Below are 20,557 nucleotides of genomic sequence, written 5' to 3'. Positions count from 1 at the left end.
TGAGCAGGGGGGTGCCACAGAGCTCAGTACTGGGTCTGGTTCTTTTCAACCTTTTTATCAGTGACCTAGATGAAGGGGCTGGAGGGACTCCTCATTAGATTTGCAGATGACACCAAATTTGGAGGAGTAGCGAACACCCCAGAAAATAGAGACAGAGTTCAATGCGATCGGAACATGCTGGAAAAGGGATGCAATTCAATAAGGATAAATGCAGAATTCTACATCTAGGTCACATAAATGAAAAGCGTCCATACTGGATGGGAGATCCTCTTCTGGGTAGCAGTGTGTGTGAATGAGATCTTGAAATACAGTATTTGCTGGCGTATAAGACTACTTTCCCCCCTGAAAAACATGCCTCTAAGTGGTGGGGTCATCCTATACGCCGGGCGCACTTCAGTTGGGATAGACATAGCTGTCCATAGTGGCCCATAGTACTGTATTTTGAGTGGAAATGTTGGGGGGTCGTCTTATACGCAGGCAAATACGGTACTTGTGGATGGTAAACTAAATATGAGCAGACAGTGTGATGTAGTGGTAAAGAAAGCAAATGCATCCTCACAAGTGAGAAGCCCTGCTGTGTTTCTTCTCCTGTCCTAAGATCAGAGTTAGATTCTAAATTACGTTATATACATACTTGCATTATATTCTAGTCCCACTGTCACAAATGAAATGGAGATTGTAAGGAATATAGTTATAAGAGCTGAATGAGCATAAGGTAAAGGTAAAGGTATCCCCTGTGCAAGCACCGTCATGTCTGACCCTTGGACTGACGCCCTCTAGCGTTTTCATGGCAGACTCAATACGGGGTGGTTTGCCAGTGCCTTCCCCAGTCATTACCGTTTACCCCCCAGCAAGCTGGGTACTCATTTAGGATGGAAGGCTGAGTCAACCTTGAGCCATCTGCTGGGATCAAACTCCCAGCATCATGGGCAGAGCTTTCAGACTGCAAGTCTGCTGCCTTACCACTCTGCGCCACAAGAGGCTCATTGAAAGAGCATATGTAGTGCAATAAGAAACCAATATCCTTGTTGAGTCCTGGGGATCCCATTGTTTTGAGTGTTGTAATAACTTGCATTTCTACAATCTCCCTTTCTAGTCTGCTCCAGGAAGTTTCTTGGCAATAAACCAGCTACTTTGAAGTCCCTTACTGAATGCTCTGGGCTTGTCACTTGCGGACTCAAATTTTGTTCTGTGTTATTGTTCCGTCTTACTCAGGGGTAGTCAAACTGCGGCCCTCCAGATGTCCATGGACTACAATTCCCATGAGCCCCTGCCAGTAGGCAGGGGGCTCCTGGGAATTGTAGTCCATGGACATCTGGAGGGCCGCAGTTTGACTACCCCTGGTCTTACTGAACACTGCACAGCTGACTGCGCTCAGAAGCTCATGCCTCGAGGACATCCTGGCCACTGAACTGTGTATTACTTGCACAGCTGACTGCCTGCGCTCGAAAGCTCACACCGCGAATACATCTTCGTGGCTCTTCAACGCGCCCCCAATCCCGCAAGGGAGGCGGCCGCCATCCGCTCCGGGCCTCCTTCGGGCAGGGAAAAGCGTGGCGGAAACGAGCTCGTCGGTTTCCTTCCATGCGCAGCAGCCTGAGGCCACCCGCAGCGCCTCCTTCTCCTTCTCCTGCTCCTCCTCCGGCGGGCGGAGCTCCGTGGCGGGCCGCAAGATGGCGGCGGCCGGCTGGGCGAGGGGCTCCGTGTGGGCGCGGAGGCTGCGGCCCTGGCTGGGCAACGGCGGCGCGGCGGGCTACGCGGTGGCGCTGCGGGTCGGCACCGGGGGGCCGCGAGGTAGGCTGCGCTCGTCTCCCCCGGGAATCCGTGTCCCGGCTTACTCGCGAGCCGGCGGGGCAGCCGGCGCAGACGCACGTGGGCAGGGCTCCGGAGCGGCAGCTTGGCCGGGGCCCCGATCCCGTGGTGCTCTCGTCACCCTTGGCCTGCTGGGAGGGATGGGGTGATGGTTTTGGATAGGGAGCTTGTTTCCGAGTAGGAGTTGCCGCCTTGCCTTTCCGGCAGACCTTGTGCTTAGCCTGCGATCCTTTGCAAGGCAAGCCCGGCTTGCCTTCCCCTCCGCCCGCCTCGGAGAGGGCTAGTTTCAGCCAGCTTTTGCAGCCGTGTGCTGCAGGGAGATCGACTCCTAACGTGCATTGGAAGTGTGCAGAACGGGGTCGACTGTAGCCGCAGGGCTAAGAGCGGAGGCCTGGTTTGATTCCCCAGCATGCAACCAGCTGGGTGACCTTGGGCTAGTCGCAGAGCTATTTTTGCAGAGATCTCTCAGAGCTCTCTCAGCCCTACCTAGCTCGCAGGGCGTCTGTCGTGGGGACAAGGAAGGGAAGGCGATTGTAAGGCACATGGAAGCACATGAGGCCTGCTGGGTGACTTTGGACCAAGTACTTTTCTCTTGGAGCTCTTGGCCCCACTTACCTCACAGAGGGAGGAAAGGAAGGCGATTGTAAGATGCTTTGAAGCTCCAGCAGAGTATGAAAAACAACACTTTCTAAATCTGAAACGAAGCACGGGCCTCTAAAAACACACTCCCACATTCACACCAATTTGAACACAGTCCTATTCAAAGGGACGCTAGAAATACTACCTGCAATTGACATGATGTTGCTGTTAGTTAAGATGGTTGTATGTCTTATTTTGTGTATTGTTGATGATGTACAGCAGGGATAGTCAACCTGTGGTCCTCCAGATGTGCATGGACTACAATGCCCATGAGCTCCTGCCAGCAAATGCTGGCAGGGGCTCATGGGAATTGTAGTCCATGGACATCTGGAGGACCACAGGTTGACTACCCCTGCTTTACAGCACCCTCAGCCAGTATACTGGGAGGGCAGCATGTACAGTAAGTAGAATGAATGACAGAATGAATGATGTGGCATGTTAAGTGATCGAGAAATTGTGTATTCTCACAGAGAGAGAGAGAGAGAGAATCGACACTCCCTTTCCTTTTATTAGGGCACCCTCCAAAACTGTTCTGTCAGAGTACAGCCTTGTTACCTTTATTTATAAAAAGGTCTCCTGAACATTTCCGTTTTGCATTCTTTATGGCATGCCCTGGAGAGTAGGTGCACTCCTCACTTCCTCGCATCCTTGCACAACTGCTGATGTGTGACCCCTTCAGGAGTCTTTCTGTCTCATTCCAGTCTGCAGCAGAGGGAGGTGGTCGAATGAGCTACACGCAATGCTTCCGACTTTGGGAGACTTACCATTTTTCATGCTCTCTCCCCTATGCACACTCTTGTCACCAGTAGCCAAGTCACTGTAAATAGTTGAGAGCAGTTTCTGCTAATTTGTCCAGAATAACTGTTGGGTTAAGTGGCTTGGGGGCGAATTGCCTGGATACCCTCTGGACACACTCCCTCCCTTTAAAATTGGTGTTATATTTGAAACTTTCCAGTAGGTAGTGAAGGCATTCTTAGTAAGAAGTTGCATAATACTGGTTAGAAGTTCAACAATTTCATATTTTTGTCCCTTGGGTGTATTGCTACCCAGACAAGTTGACAGTTTTCAGCTGGCCTTAGAACCTCTCCTTGCCTCTATTTTTCCAGTGTTCCAGACACCCTTCCTGAAAGCAACAGGTCCAGTGCCCCATATTTTTCATAGCCAAAACAGCTGCAAGGCTTTCATTTGGCTTTCTCTGACATCTCTCTTCTTCCTGAAGCAGTCTTTTGATCTTTGTCATCAAAGACTCAGCTGCTTCTTTCCCCGGTTTCCTGTTTTTGTTATCTCTGAAGAAATAGTTATTGTTTGCCTGATGGATCTTAGCAACAGTGTCCCTCAGACTCTGCTATTCTTGTAAATATCAAAAAAATCTGTCAGTTTCCACCCTTCCCTGGAAGCCATAACGTCTACGCTGGATTCTCTTGTTTTGCACATATTCAGAAACTGTTGAAGATGGATTGAGCCATGGTATGAATTGAGCCCACCTTAGGTGGTTTTGATCTTGATGGGCATCTGTAGGGTGCCTTGTTAGGACTGCCACACAGGGCTGGATTTACACGAAAAGAGGCCCTAGGCCAGGGGTAGTCAAACTGCGGCCCTCCAGATGTCCATGTACTACAATTCCCATGAGCCCCTGCCAGCGAATGCTGGCAGGGGCTCATGGGAATTGTAGTCCATGGACATCTGGAGGGCCGCAGTTTGACTACCCCTGCCCTAGGCTATTCCACTTATGTGGCCCTTTCACTTCCCATTTTTAAGTTTGTAAATTACACGAGAGATAATAACATACATCATTACTGTGATATATATCAGTATGTTAAATGAAACATGTTGCGATTGGTGTAATAGTGTCATTTTAATTTTGCTAACAATTTGAATATAGGCCCCTCTTGATCTTGAGGCCGTAGGCTGAAGCCTAGTTTGCCTATAGGAAAATCCGGCCCTGCTGCCACTACCCCATCCCTCAGAGTACCACTCCTGAATCGCTCTCCCCGCTAGACTTCTGACATGGAGGACACCAGAAATCAACCAGATGGGGAGTGTGGTATTGTTGTGCAGCAGAATGCATCTGCTTCATCTAGTACTGACTTTTTTCAGCACTTCAATGTGTTGTGTTGAATAGGACTGGAGAGTTTGTTCTTATCACATATTTTCTGTATTCTAATATTTTAACAAGTATTTATGTTACAGGTACATCAGTACAGAAGGGAAGAGCAAATGAAAGACAGAGGAGAGAGGTGAGAAGTTAAAGATGCATGTCATATATACAAAGTTTGACTCCAGTTGCACCTTTAAGACCAACACATTTTAATTCTGGGTATATGTTTTCGCTTGCATGAACACTTCTTCATTTATCCATGCACACTTCTTTGTATGCATGCACATGTAGGCTTATACCCAGAATTAAACCCCGTAGGTCTTAAAGGTGCCTCTGGACTCAAACTTTGTTCTGTTACTTCAGACCAGCACAGCTGTCCACCTGAAACTATGTACAGTTATCTATTTCTATTGCATAGGTTATGCTATATGAAGAGAAATCCATTTTGAACATGTTTGACTGTTGTCATTCTTGGGCAAGGAATCCTACAAATCACACCTCAGTGTAAGTGCTAGAAAAACCTAAGCAAAAATTCTTGCTTACTACCATTCTCAAGTGTTCTTTGTGCATTCCCAAAGACTCCTTCATTTACAAAAAATTCCCTAGTAACGATCAACTGATTTTAAACTGTTTACATTTGTAGTGTGGCTGTGTCTCTGGTTGGATTTCAGCTTGTTATATAGCAGCGATTTGTCTGAGTCCAAAGTTCCTGGCCATCCTACGACTTTGTCCACAGCCAGTTGTGTGGTGGCATTGTCAGTTACTGACCTGGAGCCAGACATCCTGGAATGTGAAGTCAAATGGGCCTTAGGAAGTCTGAGCAACAATAAAGCTAGTGGTGGTGACAGCATTCCAGTTGAACTATTCAAAATCTTAAAAGACGATGCAGTAATAGTGCTACACTCAATATGCCAGCAAATTTGGAAAACTCAACAGTGGCCACAGGATTGGAAAAGGTCAGTTTACATTCCAATCCCAAAGAAGGGCAATGCCAAAGAATGTTCAAACTACCGCACCATTGCACTAATTTCTCATGCTAGCAAAGTTATGCTCAAAATCCTACAAGCTAGGCTCCAGCAATATGTGGACCGAGAACTTCCAGAAGTACAGGCAGGATTTCGAAGAGGCAGAGGAACTAGAGATCAAATTGCCAACATATGCTGGATCATGGAGAAAACTAGGGAGTACCAGAAGAACGTCTACTTCTGCTTCATTGACTATGCTAAAGCCTTTGATTGTGTGGAGCACAACAAATTGTGGCAAGTTCTTAAAGAGATGGGAATACCAGAGCATCTTATTTGTCTCCTGAGAAATTTATATGCAGGTCAAGAAGCAACAGTGAGAACTGAACATGGAATCACTGACTGGTTCAAAATTGAGAAAGGAGTTCGGCAAGGCTGTATACTGTCGCCATGCCTATTTAACCTGTATGCAGAGCACATCATGAGAAATGCGGGATTAGAGGAGTCACAAATTGGGATCAAGATTGCAGGGAGAAATATCAACAACCTTAGATATGCAGATGATACCACTCTAATGGCAGAAAGTGAAGAGGAACTAAAGAGCCTGTTGATGCAGGTGAAGGAGGAGAGTGCAAAAGTTGGCTTGAAACTCAACATCAAGAAAACAAAGATCATGGCATCCGGCCCTCTCAATTCATGGCAAATAGATGGGGAAGAAATTGAGGTAGTGACAGATTTTATTTTCCTGGGCTCCAAGATCACTGCAGATGGGGACTGCAGCAAAGAAATTAAAAGACGCTTGCTCCTGGGGAGGAAAGCTATGGCAAATCTAGACAGCATCCTAAAAAGCAGAGACATCACCCTGCCAACAAAAGTGAGTTTAGTCAAGGCTATGGTATTCCCAGTTGCAATGTATGGCTGCGAAAGTTGGACCATAAGGAAGGCCGAGCGTCAAAGAATTGAGGCTTTTGAACTCTGGTGCTGGAGAAGACTCTTGCGAGTCCCTTGGACTGCAAGGCGAACAAACCGGTCAGTCCTAGAGGAGATCAACCCTGACTGCTCTTTAGAAGGCCAGATCCTGAAGATGAAACTCAAATACTTTGGCCACCTCATGAGAAGGAAGGACTCCCTAGAGAAGAGCCTAATGCTGGGAGCGATCGAGGGCAAAAGAAGAAGGGGACGACAGAGAATGAGGTGGCTGGATGGAGTCACTGAAGCAGTTGGTGCAAACTTAAATGGACTCCGGGGAATGGTAGAGGACAGGAAGGCCTGGAGGATCATTGTCCATGGGGTCGCGATGGGTCGGACACGACTTCGCACATAACAACAACAACATTGTCAGTGGCCAAGACTAGCCAGATCTTGTTAGTTCTCATGAAGCTAAGCAGGATTGGTCCTGGTTAATCCCTGGATGGGATTCCTCCAAGGAATTTCAGGGTTGCTACACAAGTGCAAATCATTTCTTGTCTCTTGCCTTGAAAATCTGCAAGGTCACCATAAGTTGGCTGCTCCTTGACAACACTTTCTATCAACAGCATATCAAAATGTGATGAAACCATGGTTCAACAAGTTGGCACCAGGCAGGCTGTGGTCTTAGCTTTGATGTTCAGTGTTAAGAATGTGTAGTCCTGCGGTGCTTTAGTGACCTGCGATGTGTCAAGAGCACAAAGGTCGTCTTTGATCATCCTCAATTTAAATAGAAAGGCTTCTTTATTATGATGATAAAATGAAGAGCGATGCATGCAATTTTGTTCTTGAGGTGAGATTGAGATATAGTAGTTGACTTGAGGCCATGCTGGCAGAGCAGGAGTTTGAATCCATCAAATTCCAAGAGCTGCTTCCACTGGAGGATTTCATCAGCTGGAATTCTAATAGCTGGCTTTAGTCCGGTTTATGTTTGAGGTTCCTGAAAGCCCATCTAACTATTGGAGCTGGTTGGTTATCTTCTCCAGGGGACTGAGTTTTGCGAGCAGTGTCCCTCAGCGAGTTGAATATATAGAGCCACTATCAAACCTTAATTTCTTCCTCTGCAACTTTTGTTAGCCTGGAACTCCAAGGACTGAGAAGATGGATGTTGATCAGGACTGGACCAGTGTGTACCCAGCTGCAGCTGCTTTTAAACCTTCCTCAGTGCCCCTTCCCATTTGGATGGGCTACCCAGTGAAAAGAGGAGTATCTCCTCCGAAAGAAGGCAACTTGGAACTTATAAAGGTACGACTAAATATGGGTCTCTCAAAATGGCATTGATGCGGATGTGGAGTATTTGTTCACTTTTATCATAGAATCATAGAGTTGGAAGGGGCCATACAGGCCATCTAGTCCAACCCCCTGCTCAATGCAGGATCAGCCCAAAGACCACGTAGATATATTATAGACCATGTAGATATTTATAGGTCCCCAAAGCTGGAGCTGGCAGGCACACCATGCCTGGGATCCCTTCTCTATGCTATTTAGCCTCTGTATGAAACCACTGGAAGAGGGTTTGTAGGGATTTGGGGTGAGATGCCATGAAGTCACTTTAAAGAAGCTGCTAGCTGACTGGTTCTTCAGACCTTCTGGGACTTAAACAAAAACTTCTGAGACTTCCACCTTCAAGGGTGTAGTGGTTGAATCTTTTCAACTAGCATGCCTTGCATTACTATTGTTGTTATTGTTATAGTTGGATTTATTAGTGTCTGCTCTCGGCATGCCAGCTTGTAGTGACTTACATAGCAATGAAATAGATCAATACGATAAAATACAACAACAACAACAACAAGCCTTTAATAGCATATAAAAGTAAAATATAAGAAGGGAAAGTGCAAAAGGATCCACTGCTAGTGAGAACAAATGCAAAGATCATGTTTTAGACATAATACATTCACGATTTCTCATGGCAAGATGTACAAACTTTGCTACTGGTTCAATTATATCAGGGTCCTGGGATGTCAAAAGAAACTGAGTCTTTCCCATAAAACCCCATATTGCAAAGCACAAACAAAACAAGAAACGCAGTGGCAACAGCCCATAAACAGGTCTTCCTTAATGGGCCCCAGACCCGTGCTGCAGTTAGACAAGGAGGGTGGAGTATCTAGGGCAGAGATGTCATCCTAAAAAGGAAGGGGGGAGGAAAAAAGGCAGGGGGGAAAGGGGACAACGAGGAAAACCACTAAATTGACATTTAATTTGATGGCATTTAGGAGATATTAGTAATAAGAGTTGCTGATATTGCTACACTTTTTAGTATGTGTTGATTTTGTCTGTCTTTAAAAAAGAAAGTATTTGTTAGCCTGCTCTTTGTAATTGATGTTTGTATTTATCCTCAATTCTGATCTCTGGCACCATTCAGATATTAGTCTGTATATAATTTTTTCAGATCCCCAATTTCCTGCATCTAACTCCAGTTGCCATCAGGAAACACTGTGCTGCTCTTAAAGGTGAGTTTCATGTTTTGCAACCAGCTTTGGTGTAAAATAAAGATGTCTCCATACAGAGAAACCTGAAATTGATGAGTGATTCTGCACTTTTTTACTTCTACTAAAGGTGTCCAGGGAATCAAAAGAATTTAAAAGCAGTTAATAATTCAGCAGCTATTAAAAGTCTAATGAGGACAGGTGAAAAGTGTCTATACAAGTTAACTGATGGCTTTTTGTATGGTTTCTGCTAGCTATTGGAATCATTCATTGTTTTAATGCTTTAATGATAGGGTTTTTAAGCCCAGTGGCTTGTGAGAATAGGCAGATGGATGAATTGTTAAAGCAAATAAAGAAATGTAATTTGTGCCTAGAAATGGGGAATTGGGCCGGATTTCTTATGTAGGAGGCTGTTCATTCAACTCGCAATGTACTTTTTCCATCTGCTTTTGTGCCTCTTAACAATCCGCATTTTTAAATGTAATTTTTGCTTTTATTTCATGGGAAGGGAGTGGAATTGGTACTGTTGAACACCATTCTGTTGGCTGGCTGGCTATAACAGGTGCTCATGTGTTCTGAAATGAACTGTTGACTCTTTAGACTTCTGCACGGAGTGGCCAGCTGCCCTGGATAACGATGAGAAATGTACTCAGCATTTCCCCGTACAAATTGAAACAGCAGACTACATCTCAGCGGGCCCATCTGTTCGTAACCCTAAAGCGAGAGTGGTGACCTTAAGAGTAAGTACTCTGCAGAAGGAACATGTGTGTGTGAGTGTCTGCGTGTGTGTTGTGCGCACACACACACACACACACACGCACACACACGTGTTGGGCTCTTAAAGTGAGTTTGATTGTAAAACTTGTTGCTCGTCAAAGGTCATAGACAAAGAAGTATTTACCAGTGATACAGCAACCAGTTCTGTAGAAGGAGCTGCCCCCAATCTTTTTTTCGTGTCAATAGCAACGACTTGAGAAACAAAGTAATAAGTAAATACCAAATAGCATTGGGGCCTGCCTCGGACAGGCCACACCCAGTCTCCGCCCACCCACCCCTTAGGCTGTTATTTTAACAGCAAAGTGCTGTTAAAGATAATTGGAGAAGGTTTGTTTCTTTGGGTGTCTGGATCAACTCCTCATATTCCATCAGATACTTCCCCAGGGAGATGAGCCAATTTGATGTAATTGAGTGTTTTATTCCTGGCCTCAGCCATAAGCCTGGTGAAAGAGCTCTGTCTTATGGGCCCTGCGAACTGATTGAGGGAATGAGAGAAGCTTGGAGCAAACCACAAATGGCCTTCATTAGCATGTATTTTTAGCATTTGCAAAATGCATTTTTAAGGGTGCGACGCGCTTAGCCCTGTTCATCTTTGGGCCTACACGCCAAGTAGCCATCCCTACAAACGTTTTCCTTTCTGTAGACACAACAGCCTGCTCCTCTCCTTCAGAATGGTCAACTGCAGAGGCTGCTTGTTGCGAGGTGTCCTGGGTGTTGATTATTTAAAAAATGAAATAGCCAGCCATCTGGCCTCTCCTAGCCCTGATGATCAGATCAGATTTGATTGATAATCCTGTCCTGCGGCGGCGCCCTGTTAATTCCCTGACAACCTAATCTGCTGGGAGGAGTGGGGCAGCGAGAGATTTGAAGGTGAAAAGCAGATGGCACGGAGGCTGCTGTTGGCTGGGAACTCCGCTGTGAGTCTCTGTGAGGTGGTAAACTACAGGTTTGCTTGACGGAATGTTCCTTCAGCACAAGTATAATTCCCTCTGCCTGGAAACCTAAGCTGTGGGGGAGACGTCTTCTAGCCTAGATGTAGTGTACTGTTTAAGAGCAGTGGCCTGGAATCTGGATATCCAGGTTTGATTCACCACTTCTCCACATGCAGCCAGCTGGGTGACCTTGGGACAGTCACAATTGCCAGAGATCTCTCAGCCTCAGCTGTCTCACAGGGTGCCTGTTGTGGGAAGAGGAAGGGAAGCTGATTGTCAGCCCCTCTGAGACACATGAGGCCAGTCACAGTTCTCTCAGAGCTCTCTCAGCCTCACCTACCTTACAGGATGTCTGCTGTGGGGAGAGCAATTGTGAATCGCCTTGAAACTCCTTCAAGTGATAAAAAGAGTACACAACCCCAGTTCTTCTTCTCTTCTAGCTTTCTCCCTGGTACACTCCTTTTCCAGGTGAAGAGGGTTTTTTTTCTCTCTCTGCAAATGAGCAGTCAGATATGCTGCCACTCAAAGTGGTACAGTCCAGTGTCACACATTGACTTACCACTTCAGTGAGTGCTAGGCACAAGGCTCTTTTGGGTCACAAAATCAGAGTTTTAAAAATTTATATTCTCTGCTTAGGATATTTGCCTAATTTATTTTGTTCATTTTTTTTACATTTCTTCCAAAACCTTCCCCTGCTTATCTCCCCCCCCCCATATAAATTGTGTTGCTTTCCCCACTAAGATTCTGTAGAGACACTGTTCCCAGCTCCTTCTGTTGTTTGAAGACGTGGTAGACATAGGCGCAGATGCTTCCGTGACTCATTTGGAGGGGGATGTTGGACAGCGCAAGGTCTCAAGCACAGAACTAGAGAGTTTCAAGTTTGTTTTTTTTAATAAATAGATGGCAAGCCCTTTGTAGCTTTGAAGATTTACCAAACTCATTGTGGAAGGGACACTAAATGTCCGTATGCATTAGACATCAGCCAAACTTCTGCTCGCTCACCCATGTATACTCAGTGGCTCCCCTTTGCCCACCCACCATCACCTGCTGTCACCCATGGTGTCCCCTAAAGCTGCAAACTTCCTGCGTTCTGCGTCTGAGGAATACCCTACTTTATGTCCTGACATCACACAGTCCAGCTGAGTCAACACTTCCACACCATATTTATGCTCTGCAGGTACAAATTTGCTGGTCATTCCCAGCCCCAGGGAAGCACGTCTGGTCTCAACTAGGGCCAGCGCCTTTTCGATCCTGGCCCCTACCTGGTGGAATGAGCTCCCGGAGGAGCTACGGGCCCTGCGGGAGCTTTCGGCATTCTGCAGGGCCTGGAAGACGGAGGTCTATGGTTGAAGATCGTTATGACTCCCCTTCATGATACAGCTATGTGTATGGCAGCCATGGATTCCATCTGTGCTTCTTCCCTCCTCCCTCTAGGAGATTATAGTGGGGGGGTATGGGTTTGAGTTATTTTATCTTCTCTTTTTTATTGTAAATTTGTCTGTGGTTTTAAGGGGAGTTTTATTGGGGATTTTATATAGACTTCATACCCCGCCACTAGCCATTTGGGAGTGGCGGGTAAGAAATTTAAGTAATAAATAAATGTCTTTTGGCCCTCGCTGGAAGAAAAGGCTGTAACTTCTGTGCAAGGTACTGAACTTGCTGCGCGACTGATTAAACATCAAAGGCGAGTCTTAACACTCTGATGTCTGCCCCTCTTTTTTCTTCCCCAGGTGCAGCTTTCAAGCCTCAACTTGGATGACCATGCGAAAAAGAAGTTCATTAAACTTGTAGGGGAGAGATACTGCAAGGCCACAGATACCCTGACCATTACAACGGACAGGTATCGTAACACGAGCAAATGAGCTAATGTGGGTCCTGCCGACGTGAGCAAGTCAAGACCTTTTCCAGGATCCATTTCTGTCCCACTCAGCTGCTGCAAAGGTTTAAAAGCAACTGGGCAGTGTTGCAAGGATGCTGGCTGGGGCCCGGCAAAGCTTGATTGGTCTGCTGCGTTCCTCCACTGTCTGGACCCGGAATTCACCCAAATGGGCACCAAAAAAGGGAGCAGGAGATCGTGGAATGCCCTAAAGCAGGGGTAGTCAACCTGTGGTCCTCCAGACGTCCATGGACTACAATTCCCATGAGCCCCTGCCAGCAAACGCTGGCAGGGGATCATGGGAATTGTAGTCCATGGACATCTGGAGGACCACAGGTTGATTACCCCTGCCCTAAAGAGCAAATTTTCTTCAAATGTAAAAGTCTAATGTGAATTTTACTACAGCCAAAAAAAAAAACAATTTATAAATACTGGAAAGAATACCATTTTGACTATGTTTTTCTTGCTTCTCAGGTGCCCCTTAAGAAGGCAGAATTATGACTATGGGATATACCTTCTGACTGTGCTATTCCATGAATCCTGGGTAAGAATCATTGCATGAGAACTGAAAGCAAGGCTGGATAAAGTTGTTTTTTTAGTGGTTTCTTTAAGCCAGGGTTTCCTGGTGGCCTTGGAAGGGTTTCCTGAAAGTGTTTATATATATATATTTTAATTGTTAAACGTTTATTGAGTGAGATGACCATATATGGTCACGATGACCTGCCCCCCCTCCCCATGGCCAGTGATGGGCCAGGAAGGGCCCCAGGTGTGTGTGTGTCCGGAGCTTTGCTTCCCAACCCTATTCTGCACAATTGCGCCGCTTCTAAGATTTCTCGAAGCCTGAAGAACGTTCCAGGGGCTTCTCAGTGATTAAAAAGTTGAGAAAGGCTGCTTTAAGCATTGCTGAAAAAACCATAGCTTACTGTTGAATCCTCTGCAGCCATGAATGGGAAGTATTAAAGCAGGGGAAGGCAAACTGTAGCCCTTCAGATGTCCATGGAATTGTAGTCCATGGACATCTGGAGGGCTACAGTTTGCCTACCCCTGTATTAAGGCTTCCAGCTGGACTTGGTGAGAACAAGTAGTGCCTGTTATCACGGAACTTGGTTATGGCTCTCTCTGCATGGTCCCCAAACTGTAGCAGGTGACTCACATGCTCATGTAATGTAGCGGCTCAGCTGGAGGACAGCTGGCAGGGGGGTCATGGTCATTGTAGTCTATAATCTGGAGAGCCACAGTTTGGCCACCCTTGTCCAGTTCAAAACTTGCTACTCTCACAAGCCCACCGGTTGGTTTTAGGGAAGCTTGTATCATGTTGTGATCTCCTGTCTTCAGTGCTAGGAGAAGGGTGTCCTATCAGTCTGCTCCATGGGGCAGGGGTAACTGTTTCAGAGAACGCATGCAGAGTGTTCAGAACCCTCAAAAGCACCGTGTCAAAGCTAAATTTGCACGACGCAGTGTCCGCCTGTTCACCAACTCCGGTGTGATACGTTACATTGTGTTTTCAAAGAACCGACAACCTTGTCCATAGCTGTTCTTGGGGATTCTCGATCGGATTTGCTGGCACTCAGAGAACTAAGGGAAGTACATTACCCAAGCCTGGAGTGCAAGACTGGCACCAGCGTGTAAAAATAGATGAATAGGTAGCATAGGGGAAGAAGAGGCCTCTTTCGGCTTCTTTGTCTGCAGTCCAGCGCAGTTAGCATCAAACTGACGCCAAAGAACACAAAACAGAGTCCAGTGTAAACATTGGTTAGTGCAGATAGCATCCAGTAACTTGAGCTTTTCCCTCAACCCGGAGTGCAATTTCTCAGGCACGGTTATCATCGGGTCTCATATTCTTTTATTTCCCGCGTTTATATCCCGCCCTTCCATCAAGAAAGGCACACAAGGAACTGTTTATCTGCATTATACAGACCTCCAATATGTGTGGGGCTAAGAGAGCTGCTGAGGCTGTGCTAAACTTCCTAGCAAGGAAGGGGGACGGGGTTGACTCCATAGCCTTCTGGCCCGAGTCCAACACTCCTGTCAATCACATCGCATTACTCTGTCCCTTGTCATCTTGATTTCTTTTTCTCCTTTCTATGCCAAGACAATTGTCAATATTGGACTCACCGAGAGCTCTTGTCTGCCAGCATTGTTCTGACGGATAACGCTTGGCACAGATCATACCAAGGAGCCAGCATGGTGTCGTGGTTAAGAGCGGCAGCCTCTAATCTGGCGAGCCAGGCTTGATTCCCGGCTCCTCCCCATGCAGCCAGCTTGGGTGACCTTGGGCCAGTCACAGCTCTGTTAGCAGCTGTTCTCACCGAGCAGTCTGTCTCAGAGCTCTCTCAGCCCCACCTACCCCACAGGGCGCCTGTTGTGGGGAGAGGAAGGGAAGGCGATTGCAAGTCGCTTTGAGACTCCTTCAGGCAGTGAAAAGTGGGGTATAAAAACCAACTCTTCTGCAAGGTTGCACTGGCTTCTAGAAATTTGGTTTCTCTGAGTTAGTGCAGTGCAATTGGCAAGCCTTTTGTGTCCTGATCGAAGAAGAAGATCAGCTGGCTTGTATATATCCCGCTTCTTGCTGCCCAAAGGTCTCTCAAAGTGGGTTATGATCTCCTACCTTTCCTCTCCCCACAACCAGTCAGGTAGGCGAGGCGGAGAGAGTTCTCAGAGAACTGTGAGTAGCCTAAGGTCACCCAGCTGGCTGCATTGGGAGGAGCGGGGAATCACACCTGGTTCTCCAGATTAGAGGCTGCCACTCTTAACCACTACACCAAGCTGGTTCTTCAAGCAACAAGTGGTTTCCACAGTGCGGAACAAACCACAGGTCTCTGCTAGTAATAACTGCTCACCACCAGCTTGCGGAAGTGACATTACCGGTTCTTCGTGGCATGCGCAGGTCGAGGCAGGGGGTGTGCTTCTGTGCTTGGCACATTCAACTCATAGCATTTCTACCTTGCTAGTTGAACCATCTCCTTGAGCCACGGGCTCTGAGTCTTCTGGAAGCAGGGCTCTTGGGCTGATGAATTCCAGATGAGCACATCTGTCCCCGGCTCTAGCATTACTCAGGGATGGAAGACTTGGCCATATGATATTGCTTGTGTGAGTGCTTGGTGTGTATTGAATACACACAAGTCCCGTGCCCTTTTATTACCTTTCAACTTCCACATGAATACTTAATTGCCTCCTCCGTTGTAATTGTCTTTGATTTCAATGAAAAATTCATGACTTGCCATGACACACTGGATTTTTTTTTTTCCATGATCGGGGTGATCCCTCAGGCAGAAGCTTAGTTTGATGCATTATTGGCAGCTCCAAACCAGTTGTGTATTCTTAATCTCGGTGTGATTTAAAAGAGAGGGAAGAAATCACCCTTGGATGACGCTTCCAAGGGTCAGACGTGACCCGGTGCTTGCACAGGGGATGCCTTTGCCTTTTAAGGAGGACTTGAGAGGAGATTTTTGGTAGCCTGCTCGGCCTTGCTCGGCTCTTTGTCAGTAAAACTGATCACGTGTATCTTGACTTGGTCTCTGCTTTGGGAGTTATACAGTTACCCAATTTATAAAGTAGTCTGTATTGTGATATCTTTTATTGTAAAGGTCCAAAGAGTACAAATTCATTGTTGTTGTTAGATGCGAAGTCGTGTCCGACCCATCGTGACCCCATAGACAATGATCCTCCAGGCCTTCCTGTCCTCTACCATTCCTCAAAGTCCATTTAAGTTTGCACAAAGTCCATCCAGCCACCTCTGTCGTCCCCTTCTTCTTTTGCCCTCGATTGCTCCCAGCATTAGGCTCTTCTCCAGGGAGTCCTTCCTTCTCATGAGGTGGCCAAAGTATTTGAGCTTCATCTTCAGGATCTGGCCTTCTGAGGAGCAGGCAGGGCTGATCTCCTCTAGGACTACCACTACAGGCTGACTAACATGGCTACTAGTCTGTTTCATCATGAAAGTGGCGTTATGTTTTTCTCACCAGCGTAGACTGCTGGGTAGACTAGTGGGCATATGAAGATCCAAAAGAGCCGGGTTCCAATCCTTACCCTTACCTTACACTCCTCACTGATTATAGATTCCCTTCCCTACCTTTGCCACAAACCTACCCATAATTCTTACTTTTGGAATTGGAAAAGGATGTACAGATGATACTGTGATAACCGAGTATGGTATTCCCCCATTTAACAACACTGATTTACTACTGAATGGCCTTTTTCTTATTCATTTTGTCACCTAACCTTTCTCCAAGGAGCTCACAGGGAAGTATATGGGGTTCCCCCTATTTTAACCTCACTGTATTCTTGAGAAACTAAGGTGAACGAGGACACAAACCCCATAGCAGAGCTGAACCTGGGTCTAAGCTCATCTGCTGGGTTGCTGCTCACCCAGCCCTGTGTCTTGCTGCAAACCAAACTGGGCAGCGGTGGGGAATCCAACCAAGTGCTGGTGTGAGTTCTATGTTGTGTGTGTGTTTTTAATTCCCTGGCGGGCAGGTGTCAGCGGCAGGCTGTGCTTGAAAGCGTGAAGCCTTGCTGCCCCCCTGTGGCAAAGCATACACCTTTTTCAGTTTGCAGAGGTTATATGGTCCTCATGAGATTCCAGTGTGAATAACGAAGTGGAGACACCCTGATAACTATTAGATACATGTCCCTCCCATAAAATAGCATACTGATAGGCAGGTAACTTGATTGACTGTGTTTATAAGTACAGAGGGAGCAATGCCTTCTTAGCAGGTTTTCAACTCTTAACTGGTAAATGGCAAAGGCTTGGTCCACTCACTGGGGGGCTGTTTTGAGGCTTTTTGTTCTGTCGTTGGGCTTTAATAACAAACCAGAACATGGCCTTTCCCTTTCATTCTTGTTCAGCTGTGAGACAGCGCAGCACCCTAGACCAGGTGGGGGCCATGGCACCTACAGAAACGTTTCCTGGCGCCTAGCAGACATTTTTAGAAAGTGGGTAGGCAGTTGGCTTTTGCTAGCAAGATTTCCAAGTGCTTGTGGAGATCTGATTAGCTGTATAGATTATTTAAATAAATGTTGGTTTGGCAGCCGTTTCCACCACTGTGCAAGGATCTTTGCTGTGTAAGCTGTGGCAGCCATTTTGTGGCTGGCTCCACCTCTTGCGGCAGCTGTTTCCTGGCAGCCATTTTGTAGCTGCACCCTTCACAGTGAATCAGAATTCCAGGGACGCTCTCAGGCTCAAAATGTTCGGAGACTCTGCCCTAGACTGAGGAACACTCAGTAATCATATAACTAGTTTAGGCTTAAGATGCCTATATATGTCTTGTGTGGGTGTCCCCTGAGGTGGCTCAGGTTCAGAAACATAGTCTTGGGGAGAGGCATTTCTAGCACCCCTTACCCCAGTCAGATCACCAAAGTGGAGGCACTGTTAACAGTTGTGTTTACACTGGCTTTTTGGACATATGATTTGTTTGAGTTAGGGCAAAATGCATCAAGTTTAATAAACTTTGTTTTGTTCTGCTAAGGGTCACTTCTGTCAGGGTCTGCTGCAGTTATTTTATTAGTGGCTGATCAAATAATGTCATTTCAGGTAGGGCTAGCAGATGTTTCAGAGAGAGAGAGAGCTATAAATTATACTTTTATTATTGTGGAAATCACACTACTGAATTAGACTTAATTCTCTTTCCTCTTCAGTGCTGGTTTTCTGCAGGAAAATATTCCATAGGAGTTTGCTCTTTACATTTCTCAGCAAGAACAGATCTTTTTTTTAAACAGTGCTGATATGAACTCATTGATTGCCTTTGTGTGTCGGGAATGACATTTCAGCACGTAGGTTCTCAAGCTTAGTGACCTTTAACCTTTTGTCATACAAAAGTAGTAGTTCCCTTGTACATGCAAAGAATTCTGGGGCATCTGCTTGCTTCACAAGGAACACTGAACAGGCCTTACTGTCACTGTTCTTACCTGTCCTGAAGGGGAAGGGTGGGATATAAATGAAGTTTTACTTACTTGTGACATAGCTCTGTGGCACAGCATTACAGTGGAATCTCATTGGTGGTTGCACACTGTCATTCCAGGAAGCTTTCCCACTGTTACTATCCGTGGATAATCTTTTGAAGAATGAATTGTTGACAGCTTTCATGGCTAACTGTTGTGGGTTTTCCAGGCTGTGTGGCCATGATTTGGTAGTTATAGTCACTGATGATTTGCCAGTAATTGCAGCTGACGTCTTCAGATAGGACACACACAGCAAGCGATCTGAAGGGCCACTTATCTTCTTATGCCCCCTGCAGGGCTCTTCACTGTGTGGGTTTGAATCTGATTGTTGTCCCCGGTCCCTGGGAGATATGCCTGGCCTCAACCAGGGCCAGGGCCTTTTCAATCCTGGCCCCTACCTGGTGGAATGAGCTCCCAGAAGAGCTGAGGGCCCTGGTGGAGCTGACACAGTTCCACAGGGCCTGTGCTTGAGGCTGGGCTAAGGAAGATTGGGCTCCTCCCTGAAGAAGCCTCATATGCCAGACACCTGGGCAAGGACTACCTCTCCCGAGGGCGGTGGTGTGTTGCCGTTACCGAGCATGGAGGGGATGGGGGGTGGGAAGGTGATAGAATTGGATTGTGCCACCATGATTGTTGTAGTTTCATTTGTTTTATGGATTTTATTGTAAACCACCATGAGCCAGCAGGGTCTGGTGGTTAATAAAAGCTAATTATAATAGTAATAAATAGTGATGATGATGATGATGATGATGGGAATCTCTCAGTGTCAAAATGTGGGGTGTGTAAACAGTTGCTAGACATTTTATTTACCGAGAGTCTGAAAATCAGTAAAACACACCTACCAGCCCTTAAAAGCACTAGAATAAAAAACAAGAGGACTTTGATAAATGGAATGTCCAATGAACTCTCCCTAGACACGAGAAGAGCACTTCCTGGTTCCAGACTATCTCCTGGGAGACTCCCAGATAAGAGACGAATGTGACGCATTACACCCACACCCACTGAGAAGTAAATAAAATGCCCGGCAATTGTTTATGCACGCCAGACTTTGACACAGAGAGATTTCCATCTGACTGTTTCTTACCTCTGAAGATGCCAGCCACGGTGACTGGCAAAACACCAAGAACTAAAACTACCAGACCACAGCCACAAAGCCCAGGGAACCCACAACAGCCTTCTGAAGAATCTCAGAAGCTACTTCTGGGTAAACCCTCTCCTAAGTCCCGGAGGTTCTGCCGCTGTACTGCTAACCTTTCCCTTTGCTTAACTCAGGGGTAGTCAAACTGCGGCCCTCCAGAAGTCCATGGACTACAATTCCCAGGAGCCCCCTGCCAGCGAATGCTCCTGGGAATTGTAGTCCATGGACATCTGGAGAGCCGCAGTTTGACTACCCCTGGCTTAACTCTTCATTTAGCCTTTTCTCTAACATGGCTGTTCCTTTCCAGAAAAACGAAGCGTGGGAAAAAGAAAAGACTGAAGACGATATGGAGGAGTATATCTGGGAGAACAGTGCCTCGGAGAAGAATGCTTTGGACACACTGCTTCGAATTAGAGCAGCGGAAGCAACTGAGGAGACCAGCAGAGAGGCCCTGCTTGCCTCAGAGATTGTCCAGGACTACAGAAAATCGATGGTTGTGCTGAAGAACGAAGGAGAAACAGTGGAGAACCTTTCAGAGTATAAGGAGTCTGTCAAACGATTACTGAACGTGAATGCCTTGTAGTCGAAGGGCTTGTCTATGTACATATACATCAAGCAGTTGGAATGAGTCCGGTTTCAATTTCTATGATCAGTTTCTGACACCAGTGACCTTTATATACACACACATGTATATATGCATAAAGGTAAAGGTAAAGGTATCCCCTGTGCAAGCACAGAGTCATGTCTGACCCTTGGGGTGACGCCCTCTAGCGTTTTCATGGCAGACTCAATACGGGGTGGTTTGCCAGTGCCTTCCCCAGTCATGACCGTTTACCCCCCAGCAAGCTGGGTACTCATTTTACTGACTTTGGAAGGATGGAAGGCTGAGTCAACCTTGAGCCGGCTGCTGGGATTGAACTCCCAGCCTCATGGACAAAGCTTTCAGACGGCTGCCTTACCACTCTGCGTCACAAGAGGCTCATTAGATATATGC

At 46.5% G+C, this 20,557-nt stretch overlaps 1 protein-coding gene across 1 annotated transcript; it reads left to right on the top strand.

Moving 5' to 3' along the window:
• The first annotated feature begins 1,632 nt into the window (after window positions 1-1,632).
• MRPS35 (mitochondrial ribosomal protein S35) lies at window positions 1,633-20,191 on the top strand. The gene is made up of 8 exons (XM_077309741.1): window positions 1,633-1,794; window positions 4,642-4,688; window positions 7,555-7,722; window positions 8,867-8,927; window positions 9,504-9,643; window positions 12,343-12,452; window positions 12,963-13,032; window positions 19,871-20,191. Exons 1-8 carry the CDS (start codon window positions 1,674-1,676, stop codon window positions 20,144-20,146), a joined length of 993 nt encoding a protein of 330 aa, XP_077165856.1. The 5' UTR covers window positions 1,633-1,673; the 3' UTR covers window positions 20,147-20,191.
• Window positions 20,192-20,557: the final 366 nt, after the last annotated feature.

The sequence above is a fragment of the Paroedura picta genome, chromosome 14, assembly GCF_049243985.1.
Source record: "Paroedura picta isolate Pp20150507F chromosome 14, Ppicta_v3.0, whole genome shotgun sequence".
Taxonomy (NCBI): Eukaryota; Metazoa; Chordata; class Lepidosauria; order Squamata; family Gekkonidae; genus Paroedura; species Paroedura picta.
Note: the sequence above shows the minus strand (reverse complement) of the source record. Positions and strands in the feature narration are given on the sequence as shown.